Here is a 19,512-nt window from a genome sequence, read left to right as displayed (position 1 = left end):
TTTTTTTTAAACGTTGCCGTAATTACGATTCGACAGCGCCGGCTGGCTACCGACGTCCACAGGGACGGATCCCGAGGAGGGGGAGGGGAGACACTGAGGGATCGTGCACCGCCCCCCCCCCCTCCCCCGATCAAAAAATAAAGGCGTTCCTAGAGGGAAGCCTGGGGCACTCCTCTAGGAAGGGGGAGGGTTAAGTCAGGAGGATCCAAAGGTGCTCCAAACCTTAGGGGCGGGGAAAGGCTTTTGGAGCATGCCGGCAGGTCGCCCGCATTAGGCGTTGCGCCGAAGGGGGTGAAATAAAAGAGTAAGGACCGTTGTCCGATCTCGGTGTTTCGGTGTCGTTCTTAACGACAGGTCCGGTAGGTAAGGATCCCGGGCCTATCTGACGGTCCGACGGACGACGGCTCCCGGGCTCAACTGACGGTCCGACGGACGGCTCTCGGACCCAGCCGATGGTCCGACGGACGGCTCTCGGGCTCAACCGACGGTCCGACGGACGGCTCTCGGGCCCAGCTGACGGTCCAACGGACGGCTCCCGAGCCTAACTGTCGGTTCGGAGGACGTCAGCTCCGGTTCCCAGCTGATAGTCGAAAGATGACAGGTTTGCAGCGGTAGGACGCTCCTCAACACGCTGACCACCGCCTTATGATTCTCAGGATCCAGTCACTGTAGTAGTTCGCCAACCGAAGAGGTTTGTAACAGCAGGACTTCGCATGTGGCAGTGCCAACGACCCATTAGCAGCTGACAGCTTACGGCATCGTCGGTGTGTGGAAAAACAGTTTGCTCGATCAACCGCTGGCAAGTGCGATGTTGCATCATCCGAATTAGTCCTCGGCGGCTGCACCCACTGCCCGCGGACAAGGCGCCTCCGGCCATCTAGTACCGGAAGTTTGTTGTCGTCTTTGCCTGCTCAGTCGAGCCCAGCCGGCGTTTGTCCGATTCAGCGATGCGCTCGCGGGAAACCTTCAGAGCGAATCATTCTCACACGTCCGAATGATGTGCTTTGTGTTGAAATCGGACTGGAGAGTGATATTTGTTTAGCGTGTCAGCAGCCAAGAGTATTTTTCACTTTTGCAAAACTCTAGGTCACCAACACATGAGCTGTGCACCTTCCTTGCCTGGTTTTCCCGGATATCCCAGGACTATGACAGGTCGAGTGGTGTACATGTCACTGCAACCTCATCAGGAAGGAGGGTTTGTGACGTTTTCTAGCCAAAAATAAGAAAGGGAAAAGGCCCTGTTGCCCTGTAATACATGGATGTTCAGAGCACAATATTTTCATCTTTCATAAAGATAAATCAAGCGACCACGGTGTTAGCCCCAAAAATGTGTTTGTTTTACCGTTCATGCATTTTCTCTTTGAAGTATCAGCATTTTAGTGCCTTCAGCGGGACTGTAGTAAAAATAAGAACGTTGGCTGAACTGAGTAGCGATTTGTGTGCACGAGGTGTTAAGCTGGAGTGCCATCCTTTTCTAGCAAGCCGCTTTCAGAATCTGGGAAACGAGTGAACTGCTGAGGTTTTAATTGTAAATACTGGTAAGTACTGGGCTGAATTGTTATTTTTTGAGATAAAGCAATGTCAGTGCTTGCTGAGGTAAAAGCAGTGAAATCCCTGTGCTGGTCCAAGTTTTAGGTGCCTTCCTGTGATATAGCTGTCGTAAGTGTTAGTGCTCGAATATATTGCAGTATTGAGAAATGTCTTTTGTACCTATTGATGCCAATTTTTTACTGTTGCCATGCTTGAGGGACTTGTGGTAGGCCATTTTAAGATGTGAGAGGTGAATGATACTGATACCCCTATTTATGTGGGTGTTATGCAGTCTTACTCTAGCTTGTATGATAATCAGGATATATTTCCAATACCTTAGTGCTTAGTACCCTCGAAGAAAGTAGAAAGATTGAACTCACAGGTTCCAAAATTGCACTTTCCACTACATAGAAGGGATAGCCTAGTCTGCAAAAAGTTCATCTACAATGCCTGATGGCAAAAGAACATCATTGATGTATATGAATGTCATGTTTAAAGTAAACCAAGGCCAAATTACACATGAAGATCACATTATTTTGTGTGATTTGTATGGAGCATTGTTACTTGGTACTACCTTCATGACATCATAATTCCCTGAGTCATTGTCCCTTTATGCTGAGGGATTGGTGGTGACCTTAGCTGAACTGTGAACATTCCAATCTATAATGTGTATTGTATATATGTTTGAGTTTTTGGCTTCTAAGAAGGACACATTGTTCAGTGTAACATTTTTGTGCATTCCAGGCAGAATGTTAAGTAGGAAGTGTTAAACAAAAATAGAAAGTTTTCTGGAAGTGTTCTGTGCTATTAATACCAGGACATTTCTCATTTTCTTCTGAATAGCATCCTTTGTGGAACTTGGGGATCAAAATACAATGCTAGTAGAAGCAGCATTGCTTTTTATTCACCTTAGATTGTCTCAATGTGTCTGAATGCATATTTTTTAAACATTACCTATAAATAGTAAACATTTTTCCAGGAACTCGTTTCATGTTCCATGTTTAATTATCCAGAAAAGATGCCTAAAATTTCAGAAGCAGTTTTTCCAAATGATGGGATGCATGAAGCTTCAAGACCCATGGTGTGATAATTCTGAGTCTATGGCAAGCTTGTTAATTGGAATGACAGGTTTGTAGACTTCAAACTTCAGAGCTTCAAGACCCATGGTGTGATAATTCTTAGTCTATAGCAATCCTATTAATTGGAATGACAGGTTTGTAGACTTTAGTAGGTGCTGCCCATCATGTTTTAATGGCTGATTAGATGGTTCTGGAAGTCCTCCCAAAAACATTTGTTAGGCTGGTAGCTGCTTATGTTGGCAGCAAGACCATGCTTGTGTCTTTCATTCTAAGCATGGTTTGGCAGGATCATATGGTACAGTTCAGAGGACACTAAGACAGCCAAGATGATCATGTAGAATTTTGAGAGGGCAATTATGTATTTGACATGATTTAAAACTAAAAAGTGTGGCACCAAACCATTTGAAAGAGGGTCTTGTTTTGCAAAGGACGTTAAGTTGCAGGAGTGCCGCAAAAGGCAGGATCAGGTATATCACTCAAGTATTATCATGTTACCAATGGAAGATAAGTTTTCCAAGTAACCTGAGCTACATCAAATAATGCCAGCTTTGATCTGTGTTGGCCAATCATCCATTAAGTGTCTGTACTCCTTTTACGAGCCAGCTTGGTGCACAGCTTCGCGTCGTCCTCGCCAGGTGGCAACAGTCATAGCCAGTGTGGCCGCCAGGGGGCGGGTTAGGGCTGTCTTCCGACGCGACGGCCGCCAGGCGGCGTCCAGCGCTGAAACACAACCATTGGGACACCCATGACCGGCCTCTGGAGTGGGTCCCAGGGTGTTGGGCTGGAGAGGGTGGCAGCTTTTTCGAGGGGGAGGGAAATCTTCCTTCCTTTGTGGCTCAGTGACTGTCGTAGGCGACGGCGGGCCTCGCAGCTTGTACTCGCTTTCCTTCGTCGGTACGTGGTCAAATTACCATGGTGCCTCTCACAGAAACGTAACGAGTTCATCACTTAACGCGCACTAGGGTGCGTGGCCGATTGCCGCCCCCCCCCCCGAGGGTTTTTCCGGAATGGTTTCCGAACGGCGCGGTGTAGCCACGCCAAATTGTGCAAAGCTGTAGACGATTAAATAGCGGATCGTGTGGTATAAAAAATGTAGGTGCACGTTGTAAAGTCCCTGACCCACGGCGGGTCAAAGTCAGGTCATGTATTCAGCGAAGTCAGTTTCCAGGGAATCGTTAGTCTGATGCAACAACGGAGCGTTAGACAAAGCTATACATATGTAAGATACTTTCTTAGGCAACACAACAATTAAATAAACGATGGCAACAATTGTCAGTTATTGTCGTGGTAATAATTACGTCAGATAATCTGGTGTTCACTCTCCCTTGTTCGGGGTGCCGAGGCTACGCTACCGTAAATGAATGTTCTGCCAACCAGGCTGCAGGGAGCAACTGTGTGGCCGGCGGTGCATAGCTTTGTTGGGGCTGACGTTTGGGATTCACTCTTAGAAGCCGCTTCTCGACTACGGAGAGAAACTGCCAGTCTGGCAGTGCCAGAAGCTGCTAGAATTGATACGGCGTAAAGCAACTCATTCGGTTAGGAGTGCAGGGAGTTTGCAAGGTTGGGTGGCAAAGATGCAGGTACATGAAGTTACCTTATTCTCGAAATGACATTTCTTCCCTATAGATGTGGCATTTGCTTATGTTAGACCCACTATGCCGTCTAAGTAAGACGAAGACAGCAAGTGTATTGAAACGTATGCAGGGATCAGCATTCATGTGTCACCTGTGGCATACCGTTTAAGTGTAATGGCGTATTGCTGTCCTGTATCTATATAGGTCAGTTGGCAAGGTAGCGAGGCGTCGTACGCATCCGGAAAGCTCACCTTTAGACCAGAGGGGAGCTATACTCTCAGGGGATTGCAACGGTCCTGGCGATTCCCCTCCACCCTATCCCTGAGAAGTCGTATGGGTATTCAGTGTTAGGGTAGCCCCTTAAGGCATCTTACAGGTACCAGCTGGAGAGAATCAGCACGCAAATAGGATGCATACTGGAACCGTGCGGTACCCTGAACCGCGTGCCTGAACATCAGATGATTTAGAGTCTCGCATAAGCAGAGCTTGCCCAAGGGACATTCACGGGTTGTGGAACAGTTTGGTGCCTCCCGAGGAAGTCAGGTTTCCAGAAAGCCAATGGTCCTGAAAATAGTCATAGACTCAGGGACAGAGCGTCATGTGGACCTGAGACCTTACCGCTTCCCGGCGCTGTCAGGCTCCCTGCGCATTTAAAAAAAAACTTGGCATGTCCGGTTTCTTGCGCGAGCGCTGTCTAACCAAGCGGTATCGGTGATCAAAATTTAAACATAACAATCCAGAGACAAGTGTGGACAAAAATGCACAGAGCGAGGGATGCATGCGACGTTATGGGTGACGCATATGCATCATGTTTCCTCTACTCTAAAGAGGCGGTTTTGAAGGGACTTCAAGGGACTCACCGCGGACACCGGCCCCGCACATGGGCAATCGGTGGAAGCTCTAGGTTCCTGCTGCTATCTTGATAAGCTGTTTTATCATCTGGACAGATATCCGAGCTGATCTTCTTCCAGCTGGGTCAGCAAGCGGTTGGCCATGTATAGGAAGAAGTCGCTTGACATGCTAGGCAATTTTAACGTGGATGGCCTTACCCACGCCGGCTAGCGCACTTTTTAAAGCCGACACCTTCGTAACCACTGCTTTTCAGCAAATAAGTGGAATATTTTGAACCTTGTATCCTTAAGTTGTTGGCTATTCGCGCCAAACTGTTTCGGTCGGAATTATTATTCCAGCAACATTGCAACGTCACCACGCCACCTTTCTCGATCGATAACATGAAAAAAGCAAGCTTTCCAAATCTTGTACCGTCGAATCGGGCGCAAAAGAAAGTCGGCGCTATTCTCGTGTATCTTCTGACGTTGTCCACCTCCCGGTCGATTGCTCGCGCCAGTGCAGCGATCGGCCATCCGATGTCGCGGCGACGTGGGGCGAATATCCGAACTGACGAAACAACTGACAAGCGTGTAAGTAGAAGCATGGGTCGATGTGCGTCCCACGTTTTCGTGCGTAAACGGTGTCTTTCGGCTCTGCAGTGTTCTGAAAGGGAGTATTCCATCTTTTTGTACTTTTGACTGATTGTTACATCATACGTGTACGAGTTGATCAGCAATACCGGTCCCTGTTTACCAGTATGAAAGTAATACATTCCGTTGGCCTTGCCTCTTCCAACAGGTGTGTTCTCTTATGTTTGCAACACGCCAAGTTGTCAAAATATTTGTGTGATAAGTGCTACGAAAGCTTGGTGCACTGTTAAGGGAAAAAAGGTATGCAAACATGAAGCTGTCATCCCGCGACTTCAACAAAATGTTATATTATGATTTTGATTTCTCCCCGATGGCGCTGAATAAAATTGGAGATATACCCGAATTTTCAGCCACATTGACTTTGACATTATTTGCATTCACTCCTCAGTGTATGAGCACCAGTGATTCGCACATACATCGCGTAATATACATCGCCGTCATCGAGTGGGCGCTAATTGGTCCCGATACCGACGCGCCATAAAACACCAAATCACCACCACCGCCACCTATGGCGTTTAGAACAGTGGCTCTTTTGGAGGCGCATTTTGGCTTTGGAGATGGGAGTATCACATGAACCATGCGACGCACTGGTTCAAACTTCAACCAATGCGGTTCTCAGCTCTTGCTCGCTGGGCCAATTACAAGCGCTCTTTTATTCGCACCGGCAGAGTTGCGCACGTTGGTTGTCATGACGATGGTGGTCGCCGAAAAAAGGCGCAGCGCTGTTTCGGGGCGTTGACAGCGTAATTTGGACATGAAAAGATCAAAATTGGGATTCTTATTATGTTTTGACGATGTTGTAGTGGCACTGCCCATTATTACTGTTATTAGACGTAACTAGTCCTGAGGCTTCACTTGGTATGCTTTTGAAATATGCATCAAAGGTGGGACGCTCCTTTTAAGTGTTAAGTGTTGAGGCGTAAGAGTGTTGAGTGGACACTTCCGTAAAGGGAATCGTCTTGACAACCACCGTGCGCACCCCTACTGGTGCGAATAACACAACATTTGTGATTGGCCCAGCGAGCAAGGGCCTGTTACCGAGAAGCGCATTGGTTAAGATCTGAACCAGTGCGTCACGTGGATCATGTGATGCTCTCATTCCCGAAGTGAAAGTGCGTCTGGAAGGGAGTGACTGTAGAAATAGGGAAGAAATCAAAGCCAAAGTTTAGCACTTTGTTGAATTCGTGGATGATAGTTTCATGTATGTATATCTGTCTGTCTGAAAGTGTTTCAATCTTTCGTAGCATTAATTACACGAACTTTTGAAAACAAGTATGTGGCAAACATTACAGAACACACACGTTGGAAATTAGGGCGAACGAAATGTATTACTTAATGCTGGTGAGTAGGGAGTGAAATGAAATTTTTCCCACAGGGCTGGCTACTTCTAGTCGAAATTTTGAGCTATTCAGCAGAATTTCGAGAAGTCTGGTAGTGCTGACCAAATTGAAGGTGTCTGTTGTAACAAGAAGTGAGAAGGACAAAAAGACGGAACACTCCGTTCAAGATTTTGGTGTCACATCCCAGCTATCATCGCAGATGAAGGCACGGAACCAAGGGCACGGCATAGGCGAATATACCGGCTACAACCCGCGGGCAGATTCCAAAACTGTCCGACCCAAAAGTGCGCCAGCAACGCACCAAAAATGGCCTGTGGCCTGCCTGTGCCTGTGGAATATCGAAATATGAAAGCTGCGCAGGCGTGTCGTCCTGTTGTGAATGGTGTACACTCCGCAAATTCAGTACCTTGGTCACATGTACCCCACCTATAAATGATTGGAAACCCATCGATAGTGTTCACTAAAATTGCTATTTCAACCTGACTAAAAAAAACCGCCAATGCCAGATAATGCCACTTGTGGACCTGCGCGAAGGTTACATTGGCGAACCTTTAGCTGTTTTTCACAAAAGATCGACTCGCACATCAACTAAATCCGTTATTATCACGGTTGCCAAGGCGTCTGGCTTCATTAATTTGCTTTTTGGTATCATCGACAGGATGATGACTATATGCTCCGACGCCTCTCAAAACGCGCTCAAGTGGGGGCTCAGATTGACTCCCCCCCCCCCCGAAGGTTTTTCCAGGCTGATTTCCGAACGGCGCGGCGTCGACGCGCCAAATTTTGTATGGCTATAGAAAATCGAATATCGGATCTTTTAATGTAAAAATCAGATGTATCTGGGAAGGTCGCTGACCTTTGGCAGATCAAAATCAGGTCATGGCTGTCAGCAAAGGACATTTCTAAGGAATCGTTCACCGTAATGCAACACGGGAGTGTTAGACGACGCCATGCATATATGCGGTAGTTTTTTAGGCAATACACCATTGAATTTAGAATCACAACCAATTGCATTGACCATGGGTTAGGTATGAAGACCAGATGGATGTCAAAACTAACCTGATTTTTTACTGGAGAGCTTGGTTTGATGTGGTAGTTTCTGTTGCTCGCTTCCCACTTATCAGTGACAGGGATCGCAACAGACGTGTTCCATGAATTTTTTCAGGTCAGAGTAGGTCACGGACCTAAAATGATCCCGGTCAACGTTTTGTTTTGAGAAGCGTACCACCCAGCGTAATCCCAGACTATTTTTAATACTAAAATAGGAGCAGTCTGGTATTGATTTGGTGACCTTGATCTGATAAAGGTGAAACAAAGCTGCTGACTTCATTGAGCTTGTGTCCAGAATGAGTATCTAGCTCCCCGACGGTTGCATGAGAAAGTCGGGAGACGTCAGAGAAAATTGGAATTTGACCTTGTTTGATTTTTTAAAATCCAAGGCCATGGCCCAGGAGGCTCAACTTTTGACACAAGTGATTTTACGTACAAGCCAATCTACCCTGTGAAATTGTGATTTTAAGAAGTGTGTGAAAATTTGAATTGAAAAAGTCTCTGGCTATCTTATCTTTTTATATCTCAGGGCGGAGGGGCCAAATTGACCCTCCATCCATGCGAACGATGTTCAACCGGCCAACCAGGCGCTATTTTAACGTCTGGCTCCTCCTACGCCTTGCTTCGTATTTTATTGTTGTTATTGGCATTGCATTTTGCGTTTTTGCCCCATGTGTTTCCATAGAACAGGATTAAGGGCGGAACTATCATTTTCATTTTTGACCAATTTAGGATTTTTAGCCACTGACAAACCAAGGTAATCACTTAACTGCTATGGGCACCAAATGGCCCTAGTTGTCGGCGCGCCTAAAGACCCAAATAAAAAACAACTCAGTGTGTTACATATATAGCTTCTAGCGATGTGTGAAGGCTCGTGATGGTCGTTTTTTGTATTCAAGTGCCGTTGATTTTGCAAACACCGGGCTCTTGTCAGGGATAATATATTTCATCGTGCCGAATTGTTCACTCGTTTGGCAGATTCCAACGCAGGCCAGCTTCTCAATGCATACTTTGGTCCAGGTGTTCAAACTGGAGTGTCAGATACGTCGCAAGTAGGAGTCTGTTTGAAAACCCATTGGGTCCGTGATGCAGTGTCACACATCAGTGTCGATAAGTGTTCATTTGACACACCTGCGACGCCTCCGGCGCCTTCTTCTGAACAGTCTCCGGAAGAAGTTGCCCGCCTTTTCCAACGCTCTGCATTTTTGGTACTCCACCCACCTGCTGCACTTCTTGTGAACTTTGCACAAATTCCAGATTAGTTGGAGAGCGGGGCTGAAAAGAAGTACGTGTTTACGCCTTTTGATATCGTGGGATAATATGCACGAGACTCGGACCCCTCGCATATTTTTTTTTTGGTAGCCGTGTACGCTGTTCCCAAAAGGAGACACATGCCGACAGATTCATGCGGCACTTTCAGGTTGACCGAGTGTCACATTCACCCGCATTGGTTTCTCATCAGTACAGAATTATTAGATGGTGACTAGCACGTTTTAATACAGCATGATCAGTCTAAATTATTTGATGGTAATTATACAAATTTTGCGTACATGCCCGTATGTAGCCCGAATACCCCCTCCCCCCCCCCCTCCTCTCAAACACACACACGCAGACAGCACGGCAGTGCCGGTGACGCTGCCGGCGACACGCACCCGAGTTTGGGGTCAGGCTGAGGACCGGGCGAGGCTATGGGGCCGGGCCAGGCTTCGGGCTCCGGCTGCGGCCGCGCCTCCGGGGCGCTGCACACCAGCGCCGGCGGCCCGGCCGGCCACGGCGCAAGCGCCAGCGCTGCCACCAGCCACAGGGACCACATGCTGCCGCCAGCGGCTGCGCACCGGCTCTGCTGCTGACCGGCTGGTCGCCAGCTTTTAAGCGCGGTGGCAAAGGCCACTGCCGTTGAGGAAGGGAGGGACGGCCCTGGCCACCGCTGGCGGCGACCGCGCCGGCACGGGTGTCGTTGCGCCGCGACATTTGGGACCACGACGCCGTGTCACGGCGGGGGCCAGCACCAGGGGTGGCGTCGCGACCTTTACCTCGCGCCCCGTTAGAGTGCCTTGGGTGCGTTTGATGCGCTCGTCACATGTAGGTAATGACTGGGCACACACGGGTGTGGGGCTGCCGCCCGCCTGTCAGACCAGCACGTGGCGGGATGTAGCGGGTTAATCCTGAAGCGGACTCTCTATGTACTTTGGAGGGTAGCCGATGGGTTATCGCAGCATGGAATGGCCACAAATCAGAACTGTGTAAATACCACTTTAACTACCACCTTCAGTCATGTCCAAGTTTAAGGGAGACCTTACGGACCACCGCGGCATTCAGTGGGTCAAATGGGTTTAAAATTTATGAGTCTGCTTCCTTAATCTAAATCAAACACGCGTTTCTGACGTCCCGTTGGGGTTCCGATCAGTGTCTGAAGTTTGGGTTTGGCTCTAGCTGCTTGCAATTCTTTAATTTTCTAGCTTTCTAGGTAAGTGCTTTCTTCCTGAGCTTATGCTCACACCTACTGTACTTTTTGAAGCTATAGAGCTCATAGATAGATAGATAGATAGATAGATAGATAGATAGATAGATAGATAGATAGATAGATAGATAGATAGATAGATAGATAGATAGATAGATAGATAGATAGATAGATAGATAGATAGATAGATAGATAGATAGATAGATAGATAGATAGCTATAGATAGCTAGATAGAGACAGACAGACAGACAATTGTTGATATTGACAATTAGATTGTAAAGGTGTTTCTTTCAATTAAGGATGATAAGGATCAATGCTTAAAATATCTTGCACCTGTTGAATAATTCGCCAGAGCACATTGTGACAAATTTATTATTGAACTATCATGTATGCCAGAATGATATAAGTAGGAACATCTGGGATATAGCAATTAGTGCCGCTACCTTCCAGCCAAGGTACCATTGTTTTTGCCTAGGGAACAGATGCTGGAGTAATGTGATACCCACATAGGCTTTTACTGACCTAGGTATGCTTAATTTGGTACCAGGGGTGTAGTTTTCTATTCAGTTGAATGGGATGCCAACTTTTCCATCTACTTTGAGAAGAAATTCGGTCAAAATCAGGGAGAAAATGAGTTGCACTATTGATTTGAGCGTAAAAATTTGTCTGCCCACTCTCCACAAAGTTATGTACAAAACTACGCCGCCTGAGACGTGGGGCTGCTGCATGAGCGGAGCTGGGGGGTCAACGTAGCAGGAGTGGCGAAATTATTTCCTCTTCATAGAGCAAGCCAGCTGTACATAGTTGGCAACGCCACATTTACTCACCGAAGTTTAGTCTGATACAATTCTCTTCTCAGTTTGTGACACTGAGCTGAATTTATGTATCGTTCTCATCTTTACTATCAACCAATCCGCCGTCATCGCCCAACACGGCTCCCGCACGCAGCTCTTCCCCCCCCCCCCCCAAAAAAAATAGCCCGCACGGAATAGCAGTCTTCAATGACAGGACCGCGCTAAGTTATTTATCGGTTTTTATGTTGTTTTTTAGGACCTCAATGATTTTGTAAAAATTATTCATTGGCAAAACCTTACTCAAATCAAAGTTAGACCAGAAAAAGGTGAATACATATACAGATACAAAAATACAAAACCAAAATTTCTGCTCATCGGACAACAAGAAACTCTGCGTTAGCTTTACATTCAGATCATAATTTCGTGGTGACGCTCTGTAGATCGTTAGAAAGAAATCCATGCTTTGATTTGATCCGCCTTTTGTGCGTTTCCATCGGTGTTCAGTTCGGGTTTCTCGACGGAGAATATGCCTTCCCTCCAATGCTAGATCCTCCCCAAGAGCCGGAGACTCGCGGAGCCGTGGATTTTCGCGTGCCCGTGCGAGTGTTTGGGATAGTGTTTGACGTCACTATAATACCTTCTATACAACCTCCAGTTTTAATAGCTTCCAATGCAAATTTAATGAAGGTAACATTTGAAATGAATTAAAAGTAGTTTTTTTCAACCAATATGTGATAAATTCACGCTATATTTAGGGGTATACGTTAGTGTGATATAATGCATTTTCGTATCAATATTGACTGTTGCAGTGATCTTCACGTGCAATCCAGAAACGTTGAATCGTGACGTATACGAGATGTTCTCTGTTTTCTCGCGTCTCCCTGGCTATCTGCTCCATCAGGACAGGCCGCTGTTTTGAGCACGGGTTGGGAGCCCAGCCTCTTAGTGCGGGGGGGGGGGGGTCGTTGGTGGATGGTTGGTGGGTTAGGTGGTTGGGTATGTTATAAATGTGTGTTGGTGAACAGCAACGGACCTGGGCACCGAGTGCATTGAAAGGAAATATTGTGCGTGATATGATAAAAAAGACTTGATTCCGATTACCCAACTGTATCTCCATTGTCCTGGTTTTTATCCGAGCAATAAGGCAAATATTGCTGCGTTATCTATGTGAATAATGCTCTTCGCTAATGCACTGAACAACTTTCACAAAAAGATTCGGCTGAAACTCGCAAGCAGTATCCCTCTTAAACCTTAAAAAAGGATATCTTAATGACCGTCGCGGCATTCTGTGGCGTCAAAAGGGCTGTATGTCCTTTCAAAAGTTATGAGTCCGCTCCCACATCTACAAATCATGCATGTGTTTCTGACGCTGTCCCGTTGGAGTTCCGGTAGTCTGGGGGATAAATTGCGCGTCTGGAAACCCAGCGGTGCGGTGTTTGGTCTCCGCTGTGTCCGCCCTGCCTGCCGCGCTGAGAGGCAGGTGACGTCATAAAGCGTCAGCAGCTGAGTGCATCGCACAGCCCCACTGACGCGGGCATTATTCCGCTTCGTCAGCCTCTCAGTACGCGCTGTCTGCTGCCTTCCGCCGCGCCAGCTGAAGACATGAAGTGCGCCAGGCGCTGCGCACAGTAGCCTGAGTTACGTGTTCTGGCTCGCAGCAACGCTAAAACCGTCCCCCGTCTATCGAGCGTTAAAGTTTCACTGCTGTCATGGCCCTTGAACGACGACGCAGTCCTGGGGCGGCCCATCAAGCAGGACGGATGTGTCGGTGACATGTAACCCCTGAGTGTCGGACAGCTGACCGGACAGTGCTGGGGTTGGGTGGACTGTCGCCCGCTTGGTGATCCGTGACCGATCTGGTGACCTCTGACCGGTGGCGGTGACTCTCTGTCCTCTTGTTACAGCCGTCTGCGCGCCATGGAGGCGGGACAGGGCCTCCTGGAGGCCGAGATGAACATGTGAGTACACTGACCATGTATTAACATTTGCCGTCGCGCTGGCCGGCTCCGCCACCGGCAGCCAACTGATTACCCCAGCACTATCTGTCTGCCCGCCGGTTTTCGTGGGCTCACAGCGTGGGGCGACCATGGCTGAGTTACGTGTGCGCTTGTCTCGTGCCCGAGTGACAGCCAGAGGAACGCCGCCGCTCCAGGGGACGGGGACGTGCTGCAGATGATCCCGCGGACCGCGAAGCCAGCCGGATGGCGCCACGGCATTAGAGCTACAGCGAAAACTCCTACCGACGAAATTGCTGTGACATTACTTGCAGGGGAATACTTAGTCTTACGCCACATTAGTGCTACGCGAAAAGACTTAGCCTTCAAAAACTTGCACCCGTCGTTGCTTCCACTGCACGGGTGTCGATTTTGTATTTTGGTTGGGCCACTGCCCCTCCCCCATGTTCAATCTGCCCCCCCCCCCACGGTGAATTCCCTCCAACCCTCATGAGCTCAAGCTCATGTAGGACATTGCAAATGGAAGCTCGATATTATATAAGATTAAAATAAAGTTTCTTAAAATTGTTGTACAGGTAAAAAAGTAAAGCAAATGAAAAGTGTGACTTAAGTCCGGTTTAGCTCACCTGACTGGGCTAGTCACACTTTTAATGTTCTGCGTTCGTTCCGTTTTTGCTGGAGTTTTTTCTTTTGTTTTTCCTGTATGCTGCTGACTATGGTCTAGTTTTGTGCTATTGTGGAAGTGATTTGGCATTTTTCAGCGATGTTTGAATTACGCAGACCGCAGCAAGTTGCGTTCTTTTGCTACCACGTCTTGTCGGAAAACTGGAAACAAAGCGTGATTAAGTTATTGGCCGTCTGTATTCGGAGGAACCGTTGGAATGTTCATGGATGTTCAATGAAACTTCACCTGAAACTTCACATGAATATTCGGTGAAACTGTTGCAAAAGCCTGACGATCGACACCGGCCCACTATACCGAGAGCGGTAGTTGTTTGACCATAACCACAAACACAACCCGTGTCAAATATGCCTAATGGGAGTGATGCACCTGCACCCGCCCTGCGGCAACCAGCGATGGGGGGGGGGGGGGCCTTTCCCATGACAAACGTTATGAGTCGCGCAAATCAACTCACACTCTTTGCTCCTGAAGCCGCACATGTCCAGCTACGTCTGGAACCGTGTAATATCGAATCCGCGCCGATAACCGAACCTGGTTTCCGCAATCGACGCAAACAAAATTGTAATGATGCCCGACGACATCTTTCGCCGAGCCAGGTCAAGCTAAGGTATGAGACCAGGTCTGTATTTTTTTAGTCTGTTTTGGGTGGTCCAACTCCGTGACGTCATTGAGAGGAAATTCGGTGTGATCCGGGAAGCATCCTGGTTTTTAGTGTATTTAGCGCTACTTTTCCCCGCTCGGTCTCACCAATCCTATTTTCCAAAGCTCACTACTATGGCAGAGTCTTAACGACCGTAACAAGCGAAACATACGTCACCAAATTATACTCCAGGGTCAGGTCTGGGACTTAAGGCCCATTCCCAGCAAAGACAGGGCCGAGATCCGCGCTTTTCATTGGTAGGAGCCCTAAGTCAATGAGTGGCTCGTGTGTCAGTCAGGGGACCACAGTGCCTAGCAAGGGTCCGGTATTGACAAGGAACTCAGAGTCGGCTTGGGACTGTGTTCGGACGACCCGCAGAGGAGCCGAAGAGTGCCTCGGGACCGATGATCAAATGCCCGCTTGCAGGGCACGAAGGCAGGGCCGGGCCATCAGATGTCAGTTAGAGAACCTTTTTCAGCGATTGGGGACACCCTGGCCCGGTGCGGGTCTCTATTTCGGTCATATACCGCAAACACCGAACAGTTTTGCGTGTTGGTCTGAGCCCTGGGGCCCATTTCCCAAGCAGGGACGAGGTCGGAACCCGTAGTTTGTATCGGTCGGGATCCTTGAAGCAACGAGGGCTTCTTTGTTGTTCAGAGACCCATAGTGCCCAAAAGAGGGCCCAATGTTTGCAAAGGGCTTCGAGTGGCCAGGGCAACATCTGGTGGACGGGGACAGGGATGGGACCAGGAAGGCCAGGGGCCTCTTGCGTTGGTCGAGGCCCTTCGACAATGAAAGCGGAAATGAAACTTGACGGCGATAATGGAATACCGAGTCCACGGCGCGATAATGGAAGTCACTCTGTCAGGCCGGCCGTGGTACCAAACGGAGGGCTGTCCGTCCCATTTCAGCCAGGGGCCTGTTAAGCCGAACTGTAGTCTGCCAATTACTGGACACCTGCGACTACGTATAAGGAATATTTTGCATCAGTGGGGGCCCCTGCGTCTATCTGGGAGCAAATAGCCGGGTCAGGGGGCTTCGCCGAAAGGTAAGCAACCAATGCATGATGCATCCATCTTACGTTTTCTGTATCGGCCAGGGCATCCCGCCCTTGTGTCACCGGCATGACAGCAAGCGGGTATTCCACGCTGTAACCGAATGGCCCTGAAGCCCCTGAACGGGAAATATAATGTGCCCCTATTGGTCTGCCCACTGGGTCCCTTGCCTGGAAAAGGAAGGGAGCTGCGTTAATATTCGGCGGGGCGGATCACAATATGGTCAAAAATGAAAAGGCCAACGCAAACGAGGCGTCCATCCTCGTTCGGGATAATCATTTGAAACAAATTGCATCAAACAGCTCTGGGCCTGCGTGCTCACGATCTCAGGAGCGGGAACGCCAGTGGCCGGGGTTACAGTTGTCATGAGACCGAGCGGCGTTGACCAGTGCAGTTAAGTAGCGCTGGGCGGTGGGCGCCTGGCGCCGGTGAGCATCCATCGTAAAATAATGCTGCCAAAAGTCTTTTAAAATAAAATCGTACGGTTCAGCTATTGCACTGCGGTGTATATTCCTCTTGAATAATTTTGAGCCATTCTTGTTATTTATATATTGTTATATATTAATTATCTTAGGGTGAGATATGCAGCGACAGTACCACGAAAATAGAGATCCTACTTTTACTTGTCTCGTGCTACCATAACATTCCTGCAGCAGTTCGCGGTGCTATGAATGCTTTTCCGTTTATATTATAAATATGCAAATTGCGCAGGCGAAGCATGATCCCGGAACGCCTTCCAAGCGTTCCAATTGGCATCCTAAAGCGTTCAAAGATACTCTCTTTGGAAACATTGTCGTTTTCATCCGCTCGTTGACCACCGTCTAATGTTAAGCGCGGGACTAACGCCACACGGCCTCCGGAGACTGCAACGCCGGGGGTGAGGGGTTTTGTTGTAAGACTCGGAAGCGTGCATGGCCAACCCTGGGTTATGCAATTCTTCCCCTACTTGATTATGAACGAAGTTGAGCATTCTGGGACCAAAATAGGCTGATGTGAATGTAAATTTACGACCTTATTGCAATCTAAGATCGACGTTCACGGTATCACCATACATCCCATAAAAATTCCGTCGCAGCCCCTGAGTGCTATCGGCTTAGAAAGAGTCCATCGAAACATTATAAAATGAATAGCACCGGCGTGTTTGCTCCGTTTAATGACTTCAAAATACACACAACATTGTATCTTTTGGTGACTCCTGGCTTTTAAAAACGACTCACTACGGCTTACGGCTTTTAACGGCTTTTAAAACGGCTCACATCGAAATGAAGTGGGCCATATTCGATGACTTCTTTTTTACTTCTTTTCACATGGAAGCCTTACCCCAGGGAAGGGCTTGGTCAACGCTGTGTCCCGCCCCTCACCCCCAATTAAGTATCAGCGCATAGCGACCGAAAAGCCAGCTCAACGAGCAACGGTGTCACAATCATCCTGCATTACACATGACATTGATATGACCGGTGTTTCATTTTTAATATGCTCAAAGTAAAACCGGTCAGGGTTGCTTTCCCTCCATAGGCACAACACTTTGGGGCAGCGTCCCTCAGACGTATAGCTGGCTTGCATTTCGCGTTGATTGGCAAAAGCGGGTAAAAGGGATTCTCATTAGGGCATCTGCCTAGGCGTATTTGCGGAGAGGTTGGAAACCATATTCTTGAATTTTACGCTGACTGAACATTAACAGTATTTCACATGAATTCGTTAGCATTAACATTCACTGAAATGCTTGTCTTTTATCGATTAGATTTTGGTGCATTGAGAACCAGCCTATAAATGAGTTAATGGTAGCCACATACATTATGGACGCTGGACATTCTCTTCTTGTGCACGGATGAGTAAACCCAAAAGACTTATCTATGTATATATATATATATATATATATATATATATATATATATATATATTTAACTGATAACCAGAACATCAGGCACAAAATCCGATATTTCTTTTGCCCTGTCCCCTTATGTTGACTTCCGCGAATCTGGCCCGCCAATCACTTAAAGAAATCGACACCCATTTTCCACTGCATAAGCTTATACTTTACAAAGGGCACGTACTCGGCAATATTTCGGCAAAAACTTATGCGGGGAAAGTTAAACACGTCATTAATTTTACAGCAAATTATTTGTTTTCACAACTTCTGGTGTGTCACATGCGAGGCGCACGTCTTGTTTTATGCATTTTGGGGCAGGTTTGGCGTGTTTTTCCTGCTTGGTCCCAAACTTGTTTTGCAACGCGACACTGCGCTAAATGTTCTTGAGTAGAATTGTAAGCAATGTCACGTAACTCCATTGCGCTCGCGTGTCTGTAAATCGCAATATTTGTGGCACCACTTATGTATCGAGACCATGGAATGTTATCTCCAATCTGATTTCGTCCGTTCAAGTGCGCCCATGTGTTCGCTTCCACCGTTTTTTTTTTTGTCGTGTGTCTTAGCTTTTGTTTTTTTAGTGAAAGTTAACCTATGAGTAGAATAACAGAAGGGTGCGTTTTACAAAGAAGCATCATAAAGCACGAATTTTGCCTCAAAGTATCGGTAGTAGAATCAATATCGCTGATAAGTGGAAGTATATAGGTTTGTGCTGGAGACACAATCACAAGTGTAAGTTTTTCATGTCAAAGCTTTGTCCGGCAGCAATAATTTTGCATGTAACTCTTGGCAGTAATAGTAAAGTCGCATATAAGTGAAGATAACATAAGGCTCTGCTGTGGAAGTGATCACGGTTGTGTTTTTACAGCATACGTTTTTCGTGTATTAGTTTTTGCAATAGAAGTAATGTAGCTTATAAGTAAAGACTAAAAATTTCTGCAGTGGGAGTGACGACCGCCATATGCTTTTGAAGCATGCATTTTGCGGTGTAGCACTTTGTTGCTTGGAGGTCTTTCCAGCAGGAGCGACGTTGCGTCGAAGTAAATAAAGCCCCGTAATGAAGTTTAACCAGTAGAAATCAGTGCCAGCCTGGCTTCGTCCCGCAGTGCACGACTAATCGCAGTAGCGGCCATCCTGCTGCCGACCCGGCGCGCTCTGTACTCCTGTGCTGCAGACCACGGATGCCGTGTCAAATGACTCATGAACTTTTGTTGAGGCCCTGATCAACATCAGTTCGAGGAGATCCCCGTATTTGATGTAATGTCACGCAACTCATTTTTGACGGACGGTTTTGCATCGGTCATAGTGCTAGAGTGGCAGGAAAGGTTTGTGGTGCCGCTCAGTTCTGACCTTTGATGTTTATTGCTGAGGCCTCCGCTAACATGCGCATTACTTTCTGGGACATACTCACTATTTTACTCGAGATTATTCTGGTGCACATGTACTGAGCACGCGAGCGGTTGCTGATTGCATAGTTATAGGCGAGTAGCATGCAGTCTGGGTCAGGAGAGCTTGCCTGCTGTCGCTCGAAGACTGTCCGAGTGATGCCCATTTGCGAGTACCAATTCGACCTGCGCTAGCCATATTTACCTGCGACGACTCCGACTCGTGGAGACCACCTCGACTGGCTTTTGCCTCGTTGGCCCGTGAAGGCCGTGTCGACCTGTGCTGATCTCGGTGCCGTGCCGTCTCCCCCGGTGGCAGGTTCGAGCAGCAGATCGGCACCGGAGGCCCGTCGGCCGCCGCGCGGCCGCCGGTCATCGCTGCCAACACGTTCACGTCGGTGAGTGGTCGTCCCGGCGCGGGAGCACCCGAGCGGGACCGTGGCCCGCTGATGGGGTGCGCTGCTTGACTTCCATGCGGACACGGCTGCGCGTACCATGTGCATCTCGTCTGCTGGGCGCTAGTGGAACGGCGAGTGGGTCGGCGAATGTTCGGTTGACACGGAAGTGTGAGTTGCTCCAGCCATGTTATGTCCCATCCGCCTTGTCCGTGGACAGCGCA

At 48.0% G+C, this 19,512-nt stretch overlaps 1 protein-coding gene across 1 annotated transcript; it reads left to right on the top strand.

Moving 5' to 3' along the window:
• Positions 1–1,448: 1,448 nt before the first annotated feature.
• On the top strand, positions 1,449–19,291 carry LOC119093139 (leucine-rich repeat extensin-like protein 3; the record flags this gene model as incomplete). The annotated part of the gene is given in 3 exon segments (XM_037216041.1): positions 1,449–1,538; positions 13,214–13,267; positions 19,213–19,291. Coding segments are annotated over 2 exon segments (120 nt in total), but the record flags the coding sequence as incomplete, so codon positions are not given.
• Positions 19,292–19,512: the final 221 nt, after the last annotated feature.

The sequence above is a fragment of the Pollicipes pollicipes genome, unplaced genomic scaffold (assembly GCF_011947565.3).
Source record: "Pollicipes pollicipes isolate AB1234 unplaced genomic scaffold, Ppol_2.1 Scaffold_4002;HRSCAF=4701_pilon_pilon_pilon, whole genome shotgun sequence".
Taxonomy (NCBI): Eukaryota; Metazoa; Arthropoda; class Thecostraca; order Pollicipedomorpha; family Pollicipedidae; genus Pollicipes; species Pollicipes pollicipes.
The sequence above is the reverse complement of the archived record's forward strand: the minus strand, read 5'-3'. Positions and strand labels throughout refer to the sequence as shown.